The sequence below is a fragment of the Nipponia nippon genome, unplaced genomic scaffold (assembly GCF_047370975.1).
Source record: "Nipponia nippon isolate SJK-2023a ecotype South Korea unplaced genomic scaffold, ASM4737097v1 scaffold_2, whole genome shotgun sequence".
NCBI lineage: Eukaryota > Metazoa > Chordata > Aves > Pelecaniformes > Threskiornithidae > Nipponia > Nipponia nippon.
The window spans coordinates 124041860-124068713 of NW_028262336.1; the positions used below are offsets into that span (position 1 = coordinate 124041860).

General features: G+C 37.6%; 1 protein-coding gene across 18 annotated transcripts in view; it reads right to left on the reverse strand.

Annotated features, from left to right (window-relative positions):
- Nucleotides 1-26854, reverse strand: part of DLG2 (discs large MAGUK scaffold protein 2) — a 1061109-nt gene that overhangs the window by 547991 nt on the left and 486264 nt on the right. For 17 of the 18 annotated variants that reach the window (XM_087758910.1, XM_087758908.1, XM_087758909.1 and 14 more), the window contains one exon: nucleotides 23774-23935. In XM_087758910.1, the coding sequence (XP_087615036.1) occupies nucleotides 23774-23935 (162 nt within the window). Of the gene's footprint in view, nucleotides 1-23773; nucleotides 23936-24307; nucleotides 24407-26854 lie in introns of those variants that run through there. The other variant, XM_087758925.1, reaches the window with a different exon arrangement.

The window sequence follows — 26854 nt, forward strand, 5'->3', positions numbered from 1 at the left end:
ATATAATTTCAGAATAGCTGTTCAGTATCTTGTCTGTAGATTTGCTAACATGCGCGAAATGCACCAAAAACCCAAATGTAATGGAGAAACTTAAACAGAGGATGAAAGGGGTGGCTTCCTCCGTTACCTCTGTAAGTGGTAGATGCTGTTTTTCTCTCGATGTCTGGAACATTACAGCAACATTTACCTTTCTCTCACTCTACTTATTTCTGTTTATTTGACTTTGTTTATTTAATTCTTTCAAAAGAAGCACCTCCTTTCCTCTCATTTCATTGTTTCATCTTTGTAAAGAAGGTCAGTGCTATATATTGAGGAAAAAGGGGTGCTACCTCTTTAAGGAGGGTTAAAGTAAGAAAACACATAATGTTGATTAAAATGGGTTCTGAATTCCCCATTGGAATATGTTTAGTGTCTGAACAGATTGTCTGTCTTTGGTGAGACCTGGGACACAGCAATGGAAGATAAGTAGAGAAGAAAACTTCATTAGGGCAAGCGAAGACAGAAAGTACTAATCTACTTCTCTCTCTCTCTCTCCTTCTGTGCAAGGGGGAGAACAAAAGGCAAGAGTTATGCAAGGTTAACGTCAACATACTAATGGTTTGGCGTTGATACTTTTTGGCACCATATCAGAATACCTGGAGATCGTTTTGTGAGGCAAAGACATTTCTGAGAAAGGCTGATGGACAATAAACAAGAGTTCCCTCAACAGCATTGTGGGAAAAGTGCATCTACCCAAAGAATGGTCATCAGGACAGTAGCAAAAGAGCTAGAAGAGCTGAAAGAGAATACAGTCACGAGAAAATCATAATCAGAAAGATCAGTGTGGTCAAAAGGAGGTGAACAGGCCCTGGTATTTAGCCAGGAGTTACTGAAAACATCCAAACTGGACCTGCAGGAACAGAACAGAGAACCTTGGCTCTGCTCTGCAGCCACAAACTGGACAGCAGAGAGTTTCAACATTCAACAAACCAAAGTCCTTTAGGAGCACATTTCAGAATTAAAGCCCTAGCATAATAAATCAAAAGTGCATTAACAAATACTGCTTCTTAAATTATGCATAGGATCAATGCTAGCATAAATTCAGGTCAGTATCAAATACAGGAAAAATAGTCCAGTGAATACAGGAAATTAGATTCTTCTTTCAGCAAGATAAAGTTAAGCCTGTGCCTTGCTGCATAACAAAACTACAAAGCTTCAATATTCCTAATGCATCGGTACCAATGGTAAATTGCAATAGGTAAATATTTCCTGATTATTATATGATTCATGTTTCATTTGTAGTAAATGACACCAAGGAAAAAGGAGCCAACTCTGACAATTCTCAAGTGCATATTGAATCAGTGGTCATTTCACCCTGAAAAGAATTTGAATTTCAACAAGAATTTTTAATTGAACCCTCTGGATTTTAGCTTATGATTTAATCTACCAAGTTGCTAAGGCAACCAATGATTATAGCTGCTGGGCAAAATTCACAGAATTGTTAATCGATCTTAATCTGGATACTCTGCATCAGTAGTTCTTTTGCAGGGGAAACAGACAACACTAAGAAAAAATTTTGGGTTTAATCCTTAAATTACAGCATACAATAACACTAGAATTGCAAATATGCTTTTCATAGTGAACATCTGTATTAGATATACCATAATTTAAAACTTTTGTTCCAACAGAGAGGAATCCTTCACTGAGGACTGTATATCCCCCAGCAGCGTGTGTCTCAGAGACATCTAATCAATGAGCTTTTTAATGTGTTTGACTCTCCCTCTGCTCTGAAAGGGGAAGAATGGATTTGCCCTAATCGAAGGTTGTAGTCATTATTCTAATATGATTCTGTTAGAGGATAACCTTTGTATGGCGCTATTTTCAAACCTGTGTACTGTTTGCATGGCCCGCTATATAAAGTGTAACGGCCAGCCAAAGCGTGGTCAAGAAGTTACGCAACTCTGTTCTTTATCCTGTTTTCACCACGAGCATTAACCAATCACTTAAGATCTCTGTGCCTGTTCCAGTTTCCCATTTCACCAGTAGAAGTGTGTAATTAGACTTAGTTGCTACACAGGGATGTTGTGAGATCAACTAACTTTTGTATTTTTAAAATATTCTTAGCATCAAGTGTTATGATTAGCTGATATATAGCATATTCATTTTAATGGCCACCAAGAGTTAGCCAGAAAGTGTGTTTTCTAGTTTATGATTTCATTATGTGTCCATAAATTTATGCCTCCAGATTTAGCTGACTTACCAGTTATGAGAGTGCTTTCACTCTGTTGAATCTAATTCACTTTTAAAGAGAGCAGCTAAATTCTTCTGAACATCCCAAGCTAGTGTGTTATTCCTGATGTATTTTTTGGAAAAACCTTAGCTATAGTACACTAGGGCAGTATTTTGCAAAATTAATCAGTGTAGTTATTCAATATATTTATTTATTATTTCTTGAACTTATATTGCTCATCTGGTGACTGTTCCATTCTTTTGCTGTTGTAATCTACAGCATCTCTCATCCTCTTCGCTTTCCTCAAGAAATTTAACCTAGAATACCCAAGAGACTCATACCTATGAATAAGTTACCACAAAATAACGTCCTAGGTGAAGGAGTCAAAGGACCAGCATAAGTTTCAAATAAATGCCTGTGCAAGAAAGTTGAACAAGAAAGTTGCAGGTATACAACTGAGGAAGAATTTTTTTTTTCGGCAGCTGATACAGAAAACAAATTATATGGTCTTTCACCACGTCCTGGAATTTATGAAACTTTTTGATGGTAAACTAACCTATCACGTCATTCAGAGATATGATAGATCATTAATCTTTTTGATACTTAATAATCAATTAATATTGTTTGTGGAAATAAGGATGTGGTCCTCCCCTGTACCATCCTGAAACCAGAAGCCCTATTACTGCAAAGGCATACATGAGTGTAACTCACTGATGAACTGTGAGTAGCCCTCATGATTACACTGCATGAAATGCTAAATGAGATAATGCCCCAAAAGAAAGGAAAAGAGCATTATGAAGATGGGGTTTTAGTTGGAATTGTACAACTAACTTCCTTTTTGCTTCACACTATTTAAGAGGTTGATCCAAAAGATACACTTTTTCCCATTTAGGTCTCAAAATCAAAACTATATTAGAAAAAGGTTTTTGAAGGAAAGACTAAAAAAGGATGGAACTCAAACTGGTAGCACTGAATTGTTACAACACAATTTCTTCGTTCCTTCTGGTTTTCTCATGTCTTCCCCATGTCTTACTTTATCTTCACAATAATTTATTCACCCTCTCCCCAGTGTTTATTAGAAATTCCTCATTGGTTGCAGTCCTAGTCTCTTTTCATTTTATCTACAGTTTGTTCAGTTTTTTAAAAGACTTCTACCCCCCTCTGCACCTTGTAGGTGTTACCTATTACCTTCTTTTCTACCTTACAGTAGTTACTGTGTTAAAATATATTCTCTAAGTATCTCTCTGAAGAAATTTGCCTAACTGTTTTAGCTGAAGGAAGCAGGCACTGCACTGTAATGAGGAGAAAAATCTGGATTATTTTAAAAGACTGAAGCTGAGAAACATATATAGCCCCTCATTTTTTTTTTTTTAAATAAGATTTTTAGGCTTCTTTGCAAACATATTATGTAATACATATACATTCACACATATATAAATATGACTGTCAACTGCTTTTCAGTCTTCCTAAGGAAGTTAAATAAGATAGAAAGTTTTGAACAAATGAAGGGATCTCTGTCTGAAAGACGGAAATCAAATTGTGCATTCAGTTGAACATTATGATACATTAGAAATTCTTAATAAGTTATATGCAATGTCATATACAAAATGCAGGATGTTACTTGAGCAGAATGCTTAAGAATTCACAGCCGAAACGGTAGAAGGTGCTTCATCCCTTTTCCAAATCATTCATATCAAACAAATCTTAAAAAAGACCCTTAACTGGAATCCTCCAAAGCTTTTACAACAGGACAGCCCAGTTTTAAATCTTTTTCCATCTTATTTCTACAAAACAAAAGGTAGCTAAACAAAGCACACTACACATACAGTTCAGTCTCTTGTGCCATAAGTGTTTTTTTAATCTAAAACACATCAGTAAAATGCCCTTTGAAACTCTCTTTTACACCAGGTCGCTAATTAAAAAGGCACATTGGTTATACAATTTTGACAATATTCCACATAATGGACAATAACATGGCATTTAGGCTGAACTCCCCATTGACTTTAATCAGGACTTCTGCCAAAATATAGATGTGCCCAGTAACAATTATGCATGCACACAGTTACAACAAAGTATAATACTAAACACTCTGGGTTTGATGCTGTCATCACTTGTTATTTGACCATCTTTTTTTCCCCATTCCAAAAAGACTTGCTCATACTTGACACGAGTTATATTTTTCCTGGCTGATTCTCAATTTTTTCCTTACTGTGGTTGATTCAAATGTCATGACAGATCAGGCATGTATAATTATTATCATATACAGGGGATTTTTTTTTAAACAACAAATTATTTAGAAAGGTAAAGTCTATAAAAGGTGACTCAGGCAAATAGTTTATGAATGACATTTTATAAAGTACTTGTCAGAGTATAATCTCTACATCCTCTGTAATTAATTACTAGGTATGTTATAAATGTGAAAAGAAAAATTCTGTCATTTCCTTTAACTCTAAATATAAGAAGTTTTAATTTATATACTACTGTAAGTAGAACCAAGTATTATTCACAGAAGACTGGATCTTAGAAAGCCTTTCTGAGCTAATTTAAAACCTGTCTTTTTTCATTTGCTGAGGGGTGGGTGGGGGAAGAGAGGAAAGGACTGTAACCCAAGATTATGGCATAGCAGAGGAGCACAGAACTATGAATTGGTAATTCCAAGATTTGGATTCAAGCTACAGTGGAGTACACCATATGTGATATCCATTAGGGACTTTTTAACACAGCCTTCCCACTGCCTGAATGCGTATCACCCTGACCTCAGAGCTGGCCATCAGCACACCAGATACCTCAGCTGGAAAACTTAAAGACTGAAAAATTGAACCATAACAATTTGAAACTGTATATAAACTGTACAGAAAGCCAGAAATGGCACCTCTCATCTCTTCTTTCAAGCCCTATTCTCCTTATCCTTTGGACCATGGTGCTGGAAGGGCACATGATGACTTATCCTTAAAAAGCCTCATAGATGTGCAACATTAAACAGATGAACATATCTTATTTAAACCTCGTTTTGGAAAAGTAGAGTGTTTCTTGGGTGTTTTTGTTGTTGTTGATTTGTTTTTTGGGTTTTTTTTTTTGGGGGGGGGGGGGGGCGGAACATATCTCATGAACATTTGGCAAATAACCCAACACATGCTGCCAAGAGCAGAATGGGAATACAGTATTTATGTGGAAAAACTGCATATTTTGCCAGTCAGCCATAGATGGTTCATTGCGTAGATGGTTCATTGCATATGCTGAAAGTTTACTGTTCTAGAGTTCACAGTACTCAGGGTGGAAATTGTAGTTAAGATGTGAAAGTAACTTTTATTCTATATCTTCATAAATTAAAATAAAGTTTCAAAACTAAAAGGTTTGCTGCATGTGTTCTCAGAAAGTCCATACATATTTTGTCACATATTCCCTGCAAACCTGTTCAAATAATGGATTCAATAACCAAACAAAGATAGAAATCAGGTCAGGTAGACCTGAAATATTTCATTCATTCCAATAGAAAAGTTTTTATCTGGAAGGAGGAACATTATTTCTTTTGTTACGTTTACTTTTGAATATTTTGTTGCATTTTGGAATGCCAGTTTAAAAAGACAAGTCCAAAATTATTTTGCAGCTTTGAAATAAAGTGTTTTGACTTTTCCAAAACAAACCTTACATTAAAAATGTCAATACAAAACACTTATTTCTGATTCTTTTCTTCTCCTTTATTCAGATGAAATTATTTGTTGACTTTGACTTAAATGGCACAGAGTTTTAAGGTAAGACTGAAACAGGTTTTTGTAGCAAAATTACTATCAAAAATGTCACCATCTGTACTCATGGTAAACACTCCATGTAGTTAGATTCTTAACTTTAAGCTATCATTTCTGACAATAAATATGCACACGTGGATTCTTTTTTGTACTGAAAAGTATAGTTTTGTTTCAGCCATTTCACTTAAAAAGAAGAAAAAGGAATCAGTTTTTCCTCATATTTAAACATGATACAACTCCTTAAATATTTCAGAAGGATCACAAAATGTTAATTAATTTTAGCAGACTGCTTCTAGAACAAGATAAAGTGTCAAATTGTACAACAAAATCCACAAGATGATATCACCATCTTGTAGGATCATATTTTTTTGGCTGGCTTTCTTGAGACTAGTAAACTAATAGGGAAAACTTTAGAATTTTATTTGGTCTATAGCAGTAACCCTGGAGCGAGTCGAGTTGTGCATTAACTTGTGCGACCCCTAAGGTGACATCAGAAAATTACTCCTTCCATTTATTTAGGGCTTTGAAGTCTACATTGAACTTAAACAAGATGATTATCACCAGCTTTTACTAAATGAAATTAGTAGGCAACCAGACTACTTTCACTAAAATATGTTTTGTTTCTCAATCCCTGTATGATATCATCAGTCAATGATGCAGAAAGGTAACAGGAATGTTCCAAACGCAATTCCTTCTCAATGATCTATTTGTTTGAAAAACGTTAAAGTTCTGTTAAGAGCATGATAAAAATACATCACAAAATTCACAAGTAGAGTTTCAAGTGATACACATGCACGACACTTGATTTTGATTATACGTACAATGAGCATATACCTCTGGTGTGAAAACATACCATAAAATAGCAGTGGAGGTTCTTATGTATGACTGAATTGTAAAGAGCTGAAAACAATAAATCATGTTTCCCTTCTATGAAGCATTTAATACTGTACTGTCACTGATGCCAATATTTTTTTTTTTTTTTTTTTTTTGAGAGTCTGGTAAACTGGAGGCATGCAACTACGGGAAAATCTGTCTTTTTACAGAGCAACATATTCTCATAGTTTCAGCCACCATAAGACCTTTGAGTCCAGGAATGAAAAATAAAAAAAATAAAAGAAAATCTTTACTATATTTAAACAAACTTGCAACTTTTAAGCCCATCTCACAGTTTAGTGTGCCTAATTCACCTCTTAAGAAGGAACTTCAAACACTGCGGCTGTTTCTTTTCCTTCTGCAGATTCCAGAAATTACCACTGAGCTAGCAGATTTCCGGAGTTTCCAATCTGCACAACCTTGAAAAGGTTATATATGGCAGGTTATTATGTCCTATTAAACACAGAGCTGTTTTGTCAGAGAGAGACCTATGGGACAGCAACATGCATTGTACTCTACGGCTTAACTGAAAAGTTTACTAAAATACAATTTCCTATCCATTTGCGCAGTTGCATATGATTCATATGTTCTGACTTTTTTATCTCCTATCTGAAAGGTCCTGATTTTTCATGTTCTCTCATGAAATATTTCCAGATTTCAAACAAATAGACCCATGAGCAGCAGAATAAACAAAGCTTCCCTTCCTGTGGCTTTGAGTTGTGTTGGTAAATTCTGATGTCTAATAAGGTGTTAGTTCCCATAGAAGCTTCTGCTGTGGTGGAAATGTCACATTTTCTCTCTCTCTCACTCTGTCACCTCTCATACTTACCTGGATGATTCACTGGTATCTAAAACCAGATGAGTTCATGCTATATCTGTCCTCTATTTGGTTACCTCATTTTATGGAAGTCATAGGAATTCCTTTTCAACCACTGACCTCTTTGAGATTTGATTGAAAATGACCAAAGGGGGAAAAAAAATCAGAGAGGGGGACAAAAATCAACACCATGGCCTAATACAGTATTTTGTTCAGAAAACATCAAAACCCACCACTTTTCCCATTGCAATCTGTGTATTTCCTTTTCTTCTTTTTCCATTTCTAAACGCTTTATGTTATAGAACTTCTTATGGCATGGGAATGTTTTCAATATTTCAGTTCTTGATTTTTGCCATTCATTTGTAAACATTTTGCTTAGTAAATTCAGTCACTACAGATTTGTCCACAGAGCAATAAGCCATCTCTAAAACATTCAGTTAGTTAAGTATGTACGAGTAATTATATTTCCCTTTCCATTGTAGATACGCATATTGTTCAAAATTACATTTTATCATCTGCCTATTCTTCCAGATCTGTTTAATTCATCTAAAATGTCTTCTAGCTTTGTCTTGTTTTCACTATCCAGAATAATTGTGTGCCATCTGCAAAGTGCCCTGTGCCTGTCTGGTTATTTCCCTCATAAATAATTACAATATTTGTATTTCTATAGCCCAGTCTCAGACAGATTTCAAAATGTGTAGAATTTTCCGTGGTCCAGGTTGTCTTAGAATAACCTTAGCTTCCCTTTTGCCATATTGCAAATAGTCCCTTCATTTCTCTCAATTGTTTTGATTACTTAGATTCTAATCTTCCTTAGTATTACATTTTCAGAAATATTTTCTTTCCTTAGCAGCTTAGAGTGATGGGACTTTGTCAAAGTTATTTAGGAAGTACAAAAAAATTACTTCAGCCTCCGTTCCGCTTATTACTAATTTACCGACACTATCAGAGATTCCATTAAGTTAAAAGAAACCTGTTTTTCCTTTACAGAAGCTATTCCTGTTTCTTCCAATCCCATTACATTTATCTCATTAAAAGTATCTGGCACAGATTTTCTGATGTGTAATTCCCAAGATCATCCCTAGTATTTCTTAAAAGACAGATAAACATTTGCTGCCATCCAGTTCTCTGAATGGAACAGCTGTGATACTGCACATTTTTTTTAACTACCCATCAGCCATCTTATTCTATATAATTAATACTAGCTGTAAAAGAGAAAGTTTTTTTGTTTTTTGTTTGTTTTTGGTTTTTTTTTTTTTTTTTTTGCAAATATACAATACCACTAACTCTTAAAAATCTAGAGTTAAATTACTCCAACTGCAAATTTACTTATATGTCTGGAAAAAAAGACTGTACCAAGCAGATACAGTTATTTGCTTCTAGGACCAGGTTTTGTCCCTGATGTAAGTCCACAGTCCTGGGAGCTCTGAGGAGGGTGGCTTGGACCCTTGCAACCCTCCCAAAACTGCAGAAGAGCCACTGACACTGATAGTTCAAGGCTAAGCAAAGACAACGAGAACAAGTAGGTGGTAGATTCCTACTCTATAACCTTAACACTTCAGAAAAATACATGAGACTGGATGAAATACAGAATCAATACACAGGGTGTACACTGCACCTACACTAATTAGTTCTTTAGTTACGTTAGCAATGCAAAACACCATTGTCTCATGCCCCCAGCACTTCCTCCATCTTTATTTGTGGTGTAATATTTGCAAAAAGAGTGTGAAGTGTGAGGTGCAGGGTAGATGCAGGGCATAGAAAGGTTAAGTTGGGGATGGGGGGTGGAATTAAAAACATGAAAAATATTATTTCCTTTCTTCTCCATCTTTTTAATTTTTCCTCAAATGCTTATTCTTGCCCCAGACTTAGCCACAAGATGCAGCTGCCTGGGTAGCCTCTACCACCACGTCCTTCAGCAAGTGAATCTTCCCTTCTTCCCCACAGTCAAACAGATGTCAAAGCAGTCATTCAGGAGACCACACATCTTACGGGGAAAGGGAGGCCAGGAAAGACACTGCCTGCCCAAGGAACCAGGCAATTCTAGGGGAAGACAAAGCATTTCCAGGGTATAAGGACTTTTTGAAAATTCTGCATTTTGACTTTATGTAAAGTGTTGGCCTAATGGTGTTTTGTTTCATATAGCAAATTCTTAACTTATTTCTTCTTAATGAGATCTTATCACAGGTTCAAAACCCACTGCAGCCCCCAAGACATTGCTAGAGAACAGAATTAGAGTACACTCTGGTGCCCTCCACCAGCGCTCCCAGAAGGCAGTGTCAGAACACTAAACCCATTACTAAGTAATAACTATAATGCTCTAATAAATAATATTATGGAAAATTTGGATTAGACCATCAACCTATCGTACATCTTCAATATCATATCTAGTAAGCCAAGAAACATCAGCAGAAAGTGTTTGTGAGGAGAGGTGGAGATGAGTGTCCCTGCAAACAAAGGGTCCCCACAAGGATGTGGAAAATACTGTTATACTATATCTCAAGCTTCTTAATGAAGCGTTCACCCTACCATAATTAAGAAAACTCATTTATACTAACCATTATGATGAAAATTATGTTAAAACCCCATCTAATTGAATGTATAGTAACACTCATCAGCTCTGTTCAACACATACAGAATTAAATCAAGGACATTAATTAACACATTAAGTAAGTGGTGGTATGTTAGGGGGTTAATTTCTATATTGGGCAATCACAGAAGATTCGTACTATAAAGTCTATAAAGTCTATTCCCAGAACCATTTTCAATTAACACCAAGGTTTGTTGTTGTTTGTTGTTTGGTTTTTTTTTTTTCCCCCCAAAATGTGTATATTTGTCCATGTGTTTCTCACTCAGCAAGATGCAAAGCATCAGCACAGTGCTAATGGGAAAAAGCCAATAAATGTAATAAGATAGCACTGGTCTATAATTCAGCCTCGAGATACGGCCATCTCTAGCTAAAGAAATTACAAAGGAATATACAATAGTTAAAAAGTAGATATAGTTTTATTATAGTAGATAGATTAGTAATAAAATTTGAATATGCACTGGGATTCCTATTAATTTCTGCTCACTTGTATTGGTTTTAGTCTGGGCAACTCCATCGTATCACAACATTTAAGCTTTTCCTTGTCTGTATAGTACTTAGGACAATGGAACTCTGCACTACAATGATAGCCCCTGGCTAATACTATAACCTAAATTACCATCATCATCATTCAGATTGAATTAAGAGACTTGGAAAGAATATGCACCTAGGGAGGAATCTCTGGACCAGTCTTGCTTAGATCATTACTGATAGCTATAATGAGAAGGGCAGTGGAATATTTGCTTTGATGTATTCAGGGGCCTGCAAGGACTGCACTAATAACCTGGTCAATAATCTTGATGTAGCAAAGATAAGACAATCTGAGCTGTGCTACAAGAGGTTGACTCCAAGAACGGATGAATTTCATCCTCTCCCACATCTCTCATTTTATTATCAGATGAGATTCTCAAAAGAATTTAAAAGAGTTTGTGGCTTACAGTTCTTTAAAAATCAAAGGGAGATGTATTCCTGCTTAAATTAGGCTGAAACCTACTTTTCCCAAAAGCATGAATATAAAAGAATCTGGTTTTTTAAGATTATATATAAACACAACCGTCATCCCCGGGTTTAGCAGTGTTTGGGAAAATTTTGTACTTATCCACCCACACTTGATCTTACTGAAGTCTGCAGAGAGTTCACCCACAGACAGATGAGACCCACCGTGTTTGTATCTAGAATGGTTGAGCAAAACTAACAAACCCCAAATTTCAGTCAGACAAGTCCAGCAAAAATAATTCGGAGGCAGCTATTTTTGTTAAGGTTTCTTCCTCTGTAATCCCTAGTGGCAACACAATGAGCAGCTACTATATGGGCTCAGCCTCCCTTGAATATTAAATTACTGAAGTTCAGAAGAATTTAATTAGTATCTCACCTACTTACCATCTTCCAATGATGCCTCTGCTACAATTATGGCACTACATCACAAGCAATTTCAGCTTAATTGAATAACTTGAGTAAAACCTGGGTTCCAATTGCCAGAATTACCTGTATTAAGATAGCTATAACTGAGTTAAAAAACAGAAAAGGTGAGATGATCTCTATGCATGCTGGGATACCAGGTTTATGGCAGATACTCTAGTTTATTCACTGCTAATATTACCATACTGTCAAAAGAAATATGTTTAAATAACACTGCAGACAAATCAATGGTCTGGTTGTGAGCAGTTAAAGAATTACAAAGTCAAATCAGGCTGTCAGGTAGCAAAATGTAGGCTCTAATGTATTTTCAAATATCCCTCTTATAATTTTAACAGTTTTTGCCTCTTTCCCCCTGGCTGCATATACCTATGTGTACTTCAGCCACTGACTGCCAGCCTCCATTCTCATGGTTCCTCACACACAGCTATATGTAAAATATACTATCCTACAAAAACCTTGTACCAGAAACAAGAAATGAAAAAACTTTCAGAGACAGTGAGAGTGAGACAGGAAAAGAGCAATGATACAAAGCCCGTATTGCATTTTCCTCAGGCTGTTTCTCTACCCCGCTGCATTTCATGTAGCTCCAAACTGGCTCAGATCCCCCCGGTCTGAGATAATGATCTGGCATAGGAACTCAGCTGCTGAGTCATTCCATTTCAGCAAGAAAGTATGAGAAGAAAAGGTGTGGTGATAAAGTCAGTATATGAAAAGTTACGGAAAGCCATAGATGTATGTTCCCGATGGCTCTATAGTCCAGTTGAGTACGTTAGTCCAATTGACTATGTAGAGTTTCTAAGTCATTCTGGTCTGAAAGATAAACCACCTATACATCTGAAAGATGCGTGGGAAACACATGTATCCCACTTTTCTGCAGCTACACCATAAAAAGAGTTTGACTATGTGGCTTTCCAAATGAGGAAGATATGGCCCCTGAGCACAGACACACACAGTCCTCCAAAGGCATAAATGTGGAAATTCCCAGTACATAAAGTGCTGAAAGAGAATATAGGAAGCAAATTAAGTTTTTCAAAAGAATCCCAACACTTCAGTTTTTTTATAGCAATAATAGGTTGACATACTGATGCTCTATTGCTTTGCCCAACACTTTTTTTCTACTGTTTAGAAACATAAATACTGACGCGATGCCCTGCCTCATGATTGTTGCCTTTCTCTATATATAGAGCTCTATTTCTTTATTAGTCTTTGAGGTACAAGCATTTAGTAGTCCTTATGGCCTAGTTTACACTCCGAAATAGAAACAGGATTAAAATTCACTAATCCCAGTATCTTTAGGAGAAGGTAGGTAAATAGCACTTTCAGAAATGGAAACATGTCTTGGGTATTTTAACCGAGATTGCTTGAACCAGTTTTTCAGACATTCTCTGACATTACAACTATTAGTAAAGCACAAGCAATGCAGAAACACTCTTGTCTGCACTTTACTGTACTCATTCCCATTTGCCTTAAGTAAATATCAAATCTCCAAGATACTGAAAAAAAAAATGCCTTTTTAAAACAGAAGTAAAATTATGAACATAATGATTAGGAAAATAACCCAGTTTCAGCTGAAACGTCTAATTCAGTTCAGATCTGCTCAGTTTGCGGATTTGTTGCAAAATAGTAAAGGAAACCAACTGCCTCACGACTGCTAAAGAGGAAACAGCAGCAATTTGAATGTGAAATGGATGCAAGTGTGATCTTCAGAAGTTGGTTGATGACATTAACACTCCTGGAGTGTTAAGTTGTTAAATTTGAGCTATTTTGGCCAATTCCCAGTAATTAATATAAGCCTTTATGCTCACATGCTATGTACTACCACTGAAAATTCTATTTCCCTGCTTGGCATTTACTCATCTACTTGATCAAAAGACAGAACTTGTGACACTGACTTCAAAGTAGAAATTTTTTTTATTTGTTGAAAACACCATTACTCTTTTCAGCCTTTCCAATGTAATGTTATCAATTATAATAATTTTATTAAGTTGATTATCAGGTTTAATGATTTTTTTTATTTGGAAGCACAAACTTAAGCCACTAAGAGCTGATTAAATTCAATGCACCAATCCAGGCAGACGTTTATTATAACTGTAGTGGAAAGGAGGCTTTGAAAAGATCAGCTATGTACATTTTCTTTGAGAATGTGGTCATTTTCTGCATAACACACTTTAACCTAAGAACCTAACTTCTAGCTCTTATGCATGTAAAAGACACATTCTGTTCACATTTGGAAGATAACAGATGCAATTTGGTGTGCTTGAGTCTGTTGGTTGAAAAGATCAATTGCATCTGCTGTGGCTCAGAGTTTCTGTAAGTCTTAGTGGAATAAAAGCTGCCCAGAGTGCTGCCATTTCAGTGGGCAACTGTGATCCACTGGACTTGATAACATTCAATTGTATTTCATATTGCTTTTGCTTGAAGGGAAGAAAACCCACCTTCCAGCAGTAAGAGAAATCAACACAAACTATTCATAAAGATCATGTATGACAACCATATCTCCTATTCTTTCAAAGCAGCCAAAAAGCAAAATGATCAATAAAAGTGCAATAGTCTTGAACAAGAAGGGCATCAGTCATTATGTGTTAACAGCTACCTGGTACAAACTTGTACTTTGTGAGTGGTTCACAGTATTAACAAGATCCAGGTGTAGGTGTAGGAATGGATATAACAGAAAAGTAAGGAAGAAATACCTAAAGGAGAAGTACAGGAATGGATCCTGAAAGCAATTCAGAATTCACCTGAGTCATCAAGCCTGCTGACTATTTTTTGACATTTCCCCCCAATTGCATCAGCTTCAGTAGCAATATTGCCTTTAAAACATTATTAGAAAGCAACTAACATGATCTGCTGAAATACATATGTTGAAGGGAACCAAATGACAAAAAGCATTTTCCATTTAAAAAAATTCTGAGAAGTCTCAATTAACTATTGATACCATGATGTTACACAATAGTCTAAATAAGAGCTTTAGAGATTATTAGATTCTTGAAAAGAGTTGGAAAATAATACTCAATTCAGAAAGATCTTTTTTCTTTTAAATGCCAAAATTCTGTTGATTTTTTCACAGCTCCACAGTCCACAAAACTACATTACAACAAGATGAAATAAGACCCACGAGAAACAGGAGTTCAAAAAGGAAGCACTTGGAAACAAAATGTGTATTAGCTTAAGCACTTCTTCGTCAGGCTGCCAAGATATTCTTCCATAAGCTCTGAGTAAACAGATTCTGTCCTCTTCATGGCGTTCATCTCTTCTCCCAAGTAACAAGTGATAGAAGAAGAGGAAACTGCCTCAAGTTGTGCCACGGGAGGTTTAGATTGGATATCAGGAAAGACTTCTTCACTGAAAGCATAGTCAGGCACTGGAACAGGCTGCCCAGGGAAGTGGTGGAGTCCCCATTCCTGGAGGTATGTAAAAGACGGGTAGATGTAGTGCTTAGGGACATGGTTTAGTGGTGGACTTGGCAGTGTTATGTTAATGGTTGGACTCAATGATCCTTAAGGTCTATTCCAACTTAAATGATTCTATGATTCTATACTGGAGGCTGCACGCACCCATCCAGAGCTTCTGCAGCTGCAAACTTCTGCTTTGTACTTTGTTTTACACCTGATACTGACAAAAGCCAGAACGTTCTTGATGTGTCACATCATTGGATGTATAAACGCATATATCTTCTACTGAGTGAGTGAATTATCAGGATATTCCTCAGTGAAAAGGTATTATGGCAGTTTAATGCTTCATTTAAAATGTAGAGTACATTCCCAAGTGTCAATAGTAGCTGAAGTCTGACAGAAGGGCATTTCAGCTGCTGAGCTTAGGGAAACAACTAGTGTTAACCTGTCTGACATCTCTGAGAAAAATCCCTCCTGTTACAGTCTGACTAATAACGCCGAGATGCTTTGTTGCACTTTTCACGAGTAGGTCACAAAACACTTTGGAAAGGTGGCAAACATCATTACATATACTTTACAAATACACTGATATTCTTGTACGCCTAGACTTGAAGAAAAGAACTGAGAGAACATACAAGTCTTATGTCTGTAGCATCTACAGTGATTCCATGGATTTATTGGATATATTTAATCTATTTCAGCTGGAAAGACCCCCACCTTTATAATAGCACATCTCTCTCTGTTTATTTTGTATTCTATGAGTATTTCATATGGCCGATGCATCAAGTTAAAAAGAGCTCAATGAATTACAGGGAAGTGAGGTGTAACTAGTACTATCCAAAACACTACAGAAAGACAAGGAGAAAAAGGGATTCCTGAAATATCTCATTTTCTTGATTATAAGTGAGAGACATGGCCAGAAATATTTGCAATATATCAGATTTTTTTCAAACAATAAGACTCAGGAACAAGACTATCCTTAAGGAGAAATCTACTATCTGAAAAGAATGAAAGATAAAACAGCTAATTAATAGCAATGGATAAAGCACCCAGTAGATCAGGAACAGAGAAAGTCTCCTGAAACTGCAATTCAGATTAACATTTGAAAAGACCTTCAATACCTAAGAGGCCCTTATAAAGTAAACAGTGTCCATAGCCTGAACATATTTTCAAATTCCTTTGAAAATTCCTTTCTTTATTCTTCAGGCAAATCTAACAACATATAATGGTAGATACTGTCAGAATTTGCTTTGCTTGTGTCCATCAGAGGCCATCATTTATTTTGCCAAAAAATAAAGGATTGCAATGCCTGAGGTTTACCTTAAGTTGCTGAGATTTCTCCACTTAAATCACCCATTGACAGAAGCAATTTTAGTTGGTTTCTTTTTAATTCTGTCAGAAGCTAGAAAGATAACAAGATACTGTCTGCAACAACATCAATCATGTGGAAAGCCATCAATCAGAGATCCAAGGCAAAAAAAAACCTGACACACAAAACAACGGACTTTGCTGTGATGACAAAACCCAAAAACTATTCTTCATTAGTAACTATTCATCACTGTAACTTTCAAATTTTGCACCATTTTAGGACTTTCTTCAGAGTAAGACAAGGATTGCAAAAATGGAAGACATTCCTGCCCATACAAAAGTAAGATACAATATATTCTTCAGAATGCTAATTTCTAAGCTGCTTATTTTGCCTTGAAACATAATGAAATAAAATAAAAATTCAGAGCTGCTTTTGCCACTTCTCTAATAGCAAGAACAAGCATAGGCACATTTGTGTGTTTCCTTTGTCTCTTTTTACTCCAATTGCATTTTTATATTAAAAAAACCTAGATCACAGATACAGATCTATGATATATGCTTATCTGCTGTTACAGTAAGAGATAAGAGAAAAGCAGTGCATGATTAAACATGTAACAAGTGTTGTATCTTAATGAAGCAACCTACTGAATATTCAGTGGAATTCACTAACTGATACAGACTGCAGCATGGGGCTTTGCCAATAACTGCATATTAAGAAGGGGGGGGGGGGGGGGGGGGAGACAAAAAACCCCAAAACACAACAAGTCCAAAACACAAAAGCTAGGAAGCTACCAGGGCAGAGATCAAAAGTATTGTTATAAGATCATTGCTACTGCGCTGAGCCACCCTGGGTCTAAAAAGTGCTTCATGTAGATTAGTTACACGTATGAAATGTAGTCAGCGTAAGCAAAGAAAAGGATGCAAGATTAAATTTTAGATGGCTTGCTAATATATCCATGCATACATCAATATGTCCTCCATATAACCCCAATTAACGTTGTAACTGTAAGAGAAAACTTCAGACTTCTGTTCCTGACACATAACAAAGCATCAGCCTCTCTCAGTCCTTCACGGCATTTAAGAGCCTCTGAAATGCAGCATCTCTGCTCTGGAAGAACAGCTTGTGCTATGGCACAGCCTCAACTGTTTGTCACACCTGAACAACAGAAATCAAAACCAATTCAGCCTTATCTTGTTCTCTTCCCTATCTGAACTTCACCTCTAACATAGGGTTCTTCCCCAGTAATAGGAATTAAGGATGTTCAGCAGCTCTGGAAAAGTAAATGGGGTTTCTTATCACAGTTAGATGATCCCCCCAAAAGCATTAGGAACTGTATTTACACAGGAGTATCAGGCGTGGTAATGCTGAAAGCTGTAGCAACCAGCTTTTCCTGTGTAAATCTGGTTCCCTGGTAGCTAGAGGTATTTACAATTGCATGAGCAGAGGACTTCCCTGCAATTGCTCATTTAAAACAGCTACACAGGCCTGTTGAGTGTATTTTCTAATGTTGTTTTGCAGCAACATCTTGAGTTAATCTACAGCTCACGTGATCCACTGCAACATCATGAGAGTCCTGGAGTCTGCTATTTTCACAGTACCTGTGACCAGTGCATGACTTAGTATTTTACAGAGAATTCAATAGTAAAAAAAAAAAAAAAAAAAAAAATAGTCCCAAAACTTCAAATTTAGAAATGGAACTGTTGCATCTGGAGAAGGAAAAAAAAAATAAAAAAAAAATCAATATAGACTTTTTTTACCTTATTTATCCAAATTGCCTTTAGAACTCAATTTTTATTGAAGTCAATGTTAATTCATGAAATAAATAGCTTTTACCTAATCTACATTTTTAGTCACAAAAAAAAAAATTACTCTTTATGACAGTTTCCAGGAAGCTCAGGCTAAGACATTTTTCACAGATCAATTAATCATCCAGGCTCAGCCTCAGAGCCTCTTTCCCCATCTTTGTCAATTTGTCAGAGAAGATGGCAACCACTGTAGTGAGGTCTGACTCACATTTGGACAAGGCAGGCTTCAGAGATGACAGAAAAGCTGTTGCATTAAAGACAGCAAAGGAGGCATGCCAGATTCCAGGAGCCTTCCCAGGAATGACCTTCCTGCATCCAGGTGGATAAAAAGAAGAATGATAGGAGCGCAAAGGACACTTTACACGCTCACCAGAAGATGGAAGTTGGGAGAGAGAGAGATCTGGCCTAGAGCAGAAACAAAACATCTTCTCCCCACTAGATACAGAGAATCTCAAGTAATGGGTGAGACAGGGGCTTTTGCCATCAGCAAGGAAAAACAACAAAGGGAATCAACGTGCTTGTGCTGATGGGAGAAGCAAATCTCCTTCTTCCAAAAAGCATTTTGCACAAATGTCAATTCATATACAACCTTAACTTTGGAAAATGAATTGCCCATTTGCTTCATGTGGAGATGGTTTTTCTGTCTCTTCACTGGAAAGTCATTCCATCATTCCTGACTTTCTAGAAGCTGTCAGCAACCCTGCTGAGCTGCCGGACAACACCCTGGGACGGGGACAAAAAAAAAAAAAAAAAAAAAAAAGGAGGAATATCCAGGGTGGTTCCTTCTCTTCTGCAAAGTGAGGCCATCAAAGAGGAGGCAACTGAAGAGATTTCTGAACTTCCTTGTTTAAAAATATCCCAGACTAAGATAATAACAGTAATTTACGTGGCTACTTGTTTTTGCACAACTGCCATTGATGTTTATACTCAAACCTGGCATTAATTTAAGAAATGGATATAGTAGTTGGAATAGACTGACATTTAAAGTGTTCAGGCAACAAAGGAGATGCAAGATCCTTACATGGATTTTTACTTTTAAGTTTATCTAAAGAAAGTGGAATATACTTAAAACTAAAAGAAATCTAACATCACAATAATACTAATAAGGTTCATGTAGAAGCCGGAGTTATTGTTCATTTAACGAACACCGATTATCTCCAAACCTAGGAGGAAGGGAAAGAAAGGCGCATTGAATTTAGAGACAGAACTTGCATGTCTGAATTTCAGGTACAGTTGTGTTGTATTCAGATTTCCCAACACACCAGGGATTCAGAAGACACCTCATTTCTAACAAGGCATTTTTACTGAATTAGCACTTTCTAAGCCATAAGACAGACCTCCATAGCATGTCACTGAAGCTTTATAGATGCAGATCAAAGGATTCTGAGCTTACTGCACCATCTAGTGTCAAACGAAGGAAAGTGCGAGAAAATGATTTTAAATTATCTTTTCATTACATTACATACTTTTTCCTTTAACAGATTAATAAAACACCATTTCATCACCTCCATAAGTTGCAAAGAACATTTATCATCTTAATATGGCAACTCCCTCTTTCACAAAACTTCCCGAATGTTAGCATTTTCCCAAATGTTAATACAGCCACATAACTGAAAGCTTCTTTTATAACTTCAGTGTTTGACATTCAAAGCTGCTGAAGCTGTTGGAAATTTTATCTTCTCCACACTAATAAGTACGTCAACCTCTAACAGAAGTTTGCAGCTTTCTAAAATTAAGTATTTTCCAGAACTGAGTCGAGTATACAGGAAGAAAAGTAGTAGAAAAGTGGATAAGCAAAGTTCATAAAAGAAATCTGAAGTTACAAAAGTAAAAATCACAGTTAAAAGAGGGTCTCGTTTTCAGCACAACTGTTCTTGCTCATTATTATCTTCTGAACAGAAGTAATCTGGCTAGTGCACACTTGATTTTAGGTATTTGAAAGATAACGTGACATGTCAATATCAGAAAAAATATTCACATTCCTAAACAGTATTTATCATACTCAGTATCTGAGGGTCTCAAATAGATTTTCAGAATGGCTGGGAACCAGACTTCTGATTATTCAGCATGCAAAACTACTGTAAGGTCATTAAAGAAAATTCTCTTTATAAAGAAACTTCTGAAGTAACCAATAATGACATATTTCTGGCGTACATCAAAGCACATAACCTGGAATATGAAATTACAGCCAAGTGCTTTAACAATTCGTACACAGCAACTTGACATCAAATTTAAGATGCATCTGTTCCATGCAACACAGTACCATGTCAAGCATTGTGAATCACACATGTCTTCAAAACGATGGGCTGAATCCTTCCATCCTGAGGGTCAGAAAGTCTTTCAAGAATACCTGGAATACTTTACTTAGAGATATCCACAGGCCCATGGTTTCTCTGCCTGAACTTCAGCCATCCACAAAACTTGTAACTGTAATGATGTAAGTCTGTGCTCAAGCTGCCAAGCTTATGGATGCACACCGAGATGTTCACTGGAAACTTGGGAGTGCAGGCAGGGTGATGGTAGCAAGCAGTCTACGTGTACAGACAAGGTGTAACGCCTATGGCTTCCAGAGATGGCTGTGGGTACTGATCAGCTGTGGGGGCTGGAACGAGACACCCTGAAGGGTAGTTTTCTGATTGCATGGTCTTTGCAGATTTCTTTCCAAATGAACACAAACATATGGAAACAAGCAATTCTTTCCCCTGCCAAATTCAAGTCAATTAGGAAAAGTGATGTGATTAAGATGGATATCTGGCTTCGCCTTGGGACAACACTTTGGTTCCAAAGCATCTTAACTGGATTATTTTTATGCTCAAACATTTTTCTTTTATGATACTATTTCAAAGATAAAAATAATGGGCAAATCATCCTGTCATCAGGGCATTTTGCAGCCACTAAACACAAAAAGACTGCCTCAAAAATTCTTTGAGAGCTGCAGACCCCACAGTGAAATTCAGGCAGCAGAATGCAGTGACTTAACCCCACTCAGCCAAACAGCCACCCCCTGCTCATGCAACATGCTCGCCGGCTGGGTGGCTGGTCAGACAGACGGTCCTAGTGACACACGGGAGGTGATGTGATCCCTCTCTTGGTACAAGCAAACTTGTGACTTTCATTTACACACATTTTCCCTCTGCACCAAATGCTCTGACCTGTATTCAGAAAACTGGGGCAGAACGAGTCAACCTTTCCAGTGCAAACAGCTCTCAGTGGAGTTTCCTGACAGCTTTATCCCACTGCATTTTCCAGTGTCTTCTCACTCCTAAGACTGGAGCTCACAGGCTGTATTTGGACCCCGGGATTTGTTATGTATCCTCAGAGCAGGATTCCAGCAGATCTACCTCTCACACAAGGCAATGAAATATTTAAATTGCAGGCACACTTATCCAGCAAATCTTTAAAAACCAGTATTTTATGTTTCCTGAGGAAGGCACACTATGGGTTGAAAGACAGCATGCCTCAGATACAGTCATTATTCAGTGCAGCCATGTTTACACAATACTACTGAGAAGAGCGCAGAATACTTAATGATATCAGACTATAGGATGGAAAGTCTATAATTCAAGACAACAACCAACTCAGATGGATTTTGAAGAGTTTGGAATGCTATTTCTCAACTAAGTGGAAATTGCCATGACAAAATGCTTCTGAACAGGGATTTCAGTCAATTCCCAGAAACAAAAGTGAATCCAAAGCAGGTGTTTCAGATAGGAAGGCTACCACAGTGCCGTGAGCTCTAGCAGAAGGTTTACTCCAGCCTCCTGAGCTAATTCTCTACTGAAGGTTAAAAGACAGGACACAGACTGCAGGAGAAAGAAAGCAGGAACTTCAAAGCCATCTGAAGAGACAGATTACTAAATTTAGATTTAAGTGGCAGGCATGAGACACTGAATCTGAAGGAATGAAGGGAAAGGGACAGAGGCAAAGACAGAAATCTTCAGGCTACAGAGAACTTGCACAAGACACTGATTTCCAAGAGAAAATATTATATAGCTCCTCTCCTCCCATCACTTCAGAAAACAGCAGCAGAAAACAACTTTCTCCTGTCACAAGAGTAAATGAGACTGGGAGCTGTTTCAAGGCAACTGTAGATGACTGGGGATACCCTTCACCTCACTTCACAATAAGCTTTTTATCATTCATTGCTACATTATCAGCTTGGATCATGCAGCCTTACTTGAAAATCTCCATCTGTGAAGTAAAATATCTATTTTTGACTTTCATGAATAAGAAGCACCACTATAATCTTAATATTCAAGGAGTCTTAGATGAGCAGGGATGTTTCCTTTCCAGGCAAGAAATTTCTTTCTCTGTGATTGTCCCCTGAGGTTCCACAGAGGCCACATGGAGGTAATCCCTTCCAAATAACTAAGCTGATCTGCTTCAGCGTAAGAAGATATATCACTGCTTGATACTGTTGGCTTCTGCAGTAGAAGTCAGGTAAGTAACCTGGAAAGCTGCTAAAACACAAAAAGACAAGCGATGTACAAACTACACACTGGAACAACAAGAGCAGAGGACAAAGATTAATTCATGTGGCTATCCCATGAAGGCTCAGTGAACACCAGCTGCATTCACATCAATCTTTAATAATAAACATTTCCTTTCACTTGTAACCACACTGTAATCACTCTGCTAGGCAAGCAATGCCCATTTCACAGGCTTTGAGCACTAGAAGGAGCAAAGCCCATCTGCCTCGTTTGCTGCTTAGTTAATTGCCTGAATAAAACCATTACCCAGAACATCACCACCTCTAGTAAAAAATATTCTTCTTTTTTTTCCCCCATCCTAGGCCTAGTAGAAAATAAAAATAGGAAAACCATCATGCTCATCACTCCATCCATCACTCCTTTCATTACAGAAGTTTTAGGAACATCTTCAAACTATTGCAGTGTTATTACAGAGCAAATGTAATTTTCAGAGATAGATTTCTTTTTTGTTAATATACAGGTTCACTATGAAGATAAACACTTTTTGCCCAGCCACGTACATCAGAAGACACCAGACACACATACAGAAAAACCTTCTATATTTCATAGTTGCCTTAGATAACAGAGAGATGTCTCTACATCACTCTAAATTGCAACAAAACCCACAAAAACAGCAAGTGCTTGAGTAGTAAGGATCTGAATGCCAGCAAATGAGCTCCCTTTTCAGGCATAAGTTATGACTTTGATGTAGCTTTTTGAGAGATGCAAAAACCAGGACTTCATCAGATGGTTACATTTACAATATTTTTTTCAATTTCTGAACAAGGATAATCAGGGAGGGAAGTCTGCTATTCCAAAATCACGCTGATATTGAGGCCGAGAACCTGTACTATTCCTTTCTCAATGTACAGAAAAAAAAGGCTCATTTGCCAGGAAAGATTTTTGCTCAAGCAAAAATCTCACTCAAAGCAAAAAGCTCACATCTCAACACGAAGCTTTGCCAACGAAACCATCACCTGTTACACTACAGCGAGCCTTGAAAACTCAACACACAACAATCAATCTGCAGTGATACCTTTCAAAAAACAGCTTGTCTGTGTGTACGACAACATAAGTTTCCCAAGCGCTTCATGCTATATGTTTTCTTGTATTTGAGGAACAAAGCCACAGTGAATATCGATCCTACCTTCAAAGGAGAAATGTGCGACTGTAAGACATATCCATGGACATTCTCTATTTGAGACAAGTTCTTCTCTGACACATGAACAAGCTCTGGGCCTCTCACTTCGTGGGTTAATCGAGGCAAAGTATGATCATGTGGAGCATCCTCATCTTGATAACGATATTTCTAGAGAAAAAAAGATAATGAAGGAGAACAGATAAGCTTTGATGAAGCAAGGCATACATATTAATGTAAATATGGGATAACAGAAAAAGTATCAGACATTAGACAATATAACCCTCAGATTTCCTAATCTGTTGTGGAGAGAATACCTCATTCTTTTATTCTTTTTTTTAACATTTCATCAAACAGAGAAAATGTGGTATATCACACTGATACACAAAACTTTCACCATCAGATAGACATCTGAGACGACATACTGGTAAGGGCTGATAATGGCAAAAAAAAAAAACAACCACACATGTTGATTGACTGAGCTGTAGCATCAGCTCACATTTCACATCCCCACATTAATAACTGCAATTCCATGACCTTTACCTGCAAAATATTTGAGTCATTTTCCATTTAGTCCCATGAAATTTGATGCTGGAGAGCACACATGCACTTCCACAGAGCCACAGTCAGGCAGAAAGTTACTCCCCAGTAACATTTTCTCCTTACCCTAAACACTAATTAGGGTGTGAGGTGTTATAACTCCCTGCTCCACGGAGAGGCAACATAAGAAACAAGAGGTAAGCAGCTTGTCCAAGATCTGAAACAAAGCTTGTAACAACAAGGAATATAACCCTAAAAATTAAATTAAATGACCAGACCTGTCCTTTAGGTAGAATCCTTTTTAAAAAGGCACCATCCACCTGGAGGATGGGCCCAGCTGTGTCTTGTCATGGGGCCATTGGAGCCAGCTGGCGTTGGCTGTGTTCAGCATGGGGCAGCTCCAGCTTCTCTTCACAGAGGCTCCTGCAGCCCTCCACTGCCAAAGCCTTGCCTTTTATACATGACACATACACACACCACTGTTTTGAGGGAGAAGGCTACTGAACAGGTCTCGCGGGGTATACGAGTTCACATAGCATAATGCAGTGGTGGGGGACGTTGAGATGTTACAGCAAGGAGCCGGAGGAGGAGAACAGAGTGTAAATCAGAAGGGGAGTCCATAGTTCTTCGGTAATAAGAGAGGGGCAGATAGTTTCATTGTAAATGCCGTTTTCAGTTGACAGGTATATGCTAAAATACTGGAATGAGCAAAATCAAAGACTAAAGAAAAGACAAAACCAAAGACTAAGACTTATTTGGATGGCCATATAAGAAAAATAAGAAGTCTTAAGTTCAGGTATGCTCACAAGGACATTGAGAAGCAGATCTCTCTGGGCTCCTGCATTTCACTTTGACCGCTCAGCTCTGGGTTGTTGCTTTATTTACTCAGCCCTCCAAAGGAAATCATCCCAGTTTATCCCTGCCTTCACTCTCATGTATGGAAATGTTTCAGCAGTTGCCAATTATTTTCAGAATACACACATGACATGATTTATTCTTGTCTTCTTTTCTGGGACATGCCTGCAACCCTTCACATATTCACTTTTCAGATAACATAATTAATGAATATATAAAATGACTGGCACCAGACAAGTATTACTTGGGCAAGAAGCCATCAGTCTAATAGATGGTACTCCAACCAATGTCACATTTAAGGCTTGGCACGCAGATAATTTAAGCCCCAAGCAATCAATTATTTTTTGAATCCAGCGAGTACTCTTTCAAAAAAGACGACTACTCAGAGACACCCTCTTTAAAGTGAGTCATTTGCTAAAACGTGATTAGGAGAAATAACCACAGAATACCAGAGTCATCTCATCTCCCTGGGAAGTGGAAAAATGAAAATGTCCAGTGACAGTTTTCCAAAGAGAAAAGACAGCAGTGGCAGAAGCCATAAGAAGATTTGTCATAGAAACAGACAATCATAGAATCGTTTAGGTTGGAAAGGACCTTTAAGATCACCATGTCCAACCAGTTACCTAGCACTGCCAAGTCCACCACTTAACCATGTCCTCAAGCACCACATCTACAAGTCTTCAATACCTCCAGGGATGGCGACTCCACCACTTCCCTGGGCAGCCTGTTCCAATGCTTGACAACCCTTTTGGTGAAGAAATTTTTCCTAATATCCAACCTAAACTTTCCCTGGCGCAGCTTGAGGCCATTTCCTCTTGTTCTATCGCTTGTTACTTTGGAGAAGAGACCAACCCCCACCCCGCTACAACCTCCTTTCAGGTAGCTGTAGAGAGCAATAAGGTCTCCCCTCAGCCTCCTCTTCTCCAGACTAAACAACCCCAAATCCCTCAGCTGCTTCTTATAAGACTTGTGCTCCAGACCCTTCACCAGCTTCGTTGCCCTTCCTTGGCCACGCTCTACCACCTCAAAGTCTTTGTTGCAGCAAGGGGCCCAAAACTGAATGCAATATTCAAGGCGCAGCCTCACCAGTGCTGACTACAGGGGGACGATCACTTCCTTAGTCCTGCTGGCCACACTATTTCTGATACAAATATTATACTATATATACATTTACTATTCTGTCCAGATCATTACAGTGCAAGTGTAAAGTGGCATTAAAGAGAGAACATCTCTCTGACCATTAGTAAGTCCTTTCCTCATCACGACACTGCAGTGTAGCTGTTGCATAAATGAGAGACAAGGCCCTTGTGAAATTGGTTCACCCTGAGCCCTGTGCTCCTGAAAAGCAGAACACTTGCAGGGATCTCCACTAGTAGACTTTCCCATGAAAACCTATGCTTTATAATTAAAATTGATCATTTTATCTGATATCTGCACATTCCCATGACAAATTCAATAATATCCATGTTCATATGCCATAAACTGGAAAGTTTACAGAACAGATTTCCACTTTTCCATTTGCCTTTATCTCCCTCCCAGAAGAACAACTTCTCGTTCTTCACAAAGTACAAGCCCAGAGCATTTCTTGGTCAATCCTGTTATGTGTTTGCCTCACGTTCTTAGCACCAAACTCATTGATTTTCATACATCTTTCCTCCCACAGCATCTCTTCACTGAAATGCTTTCAGCTGTGAA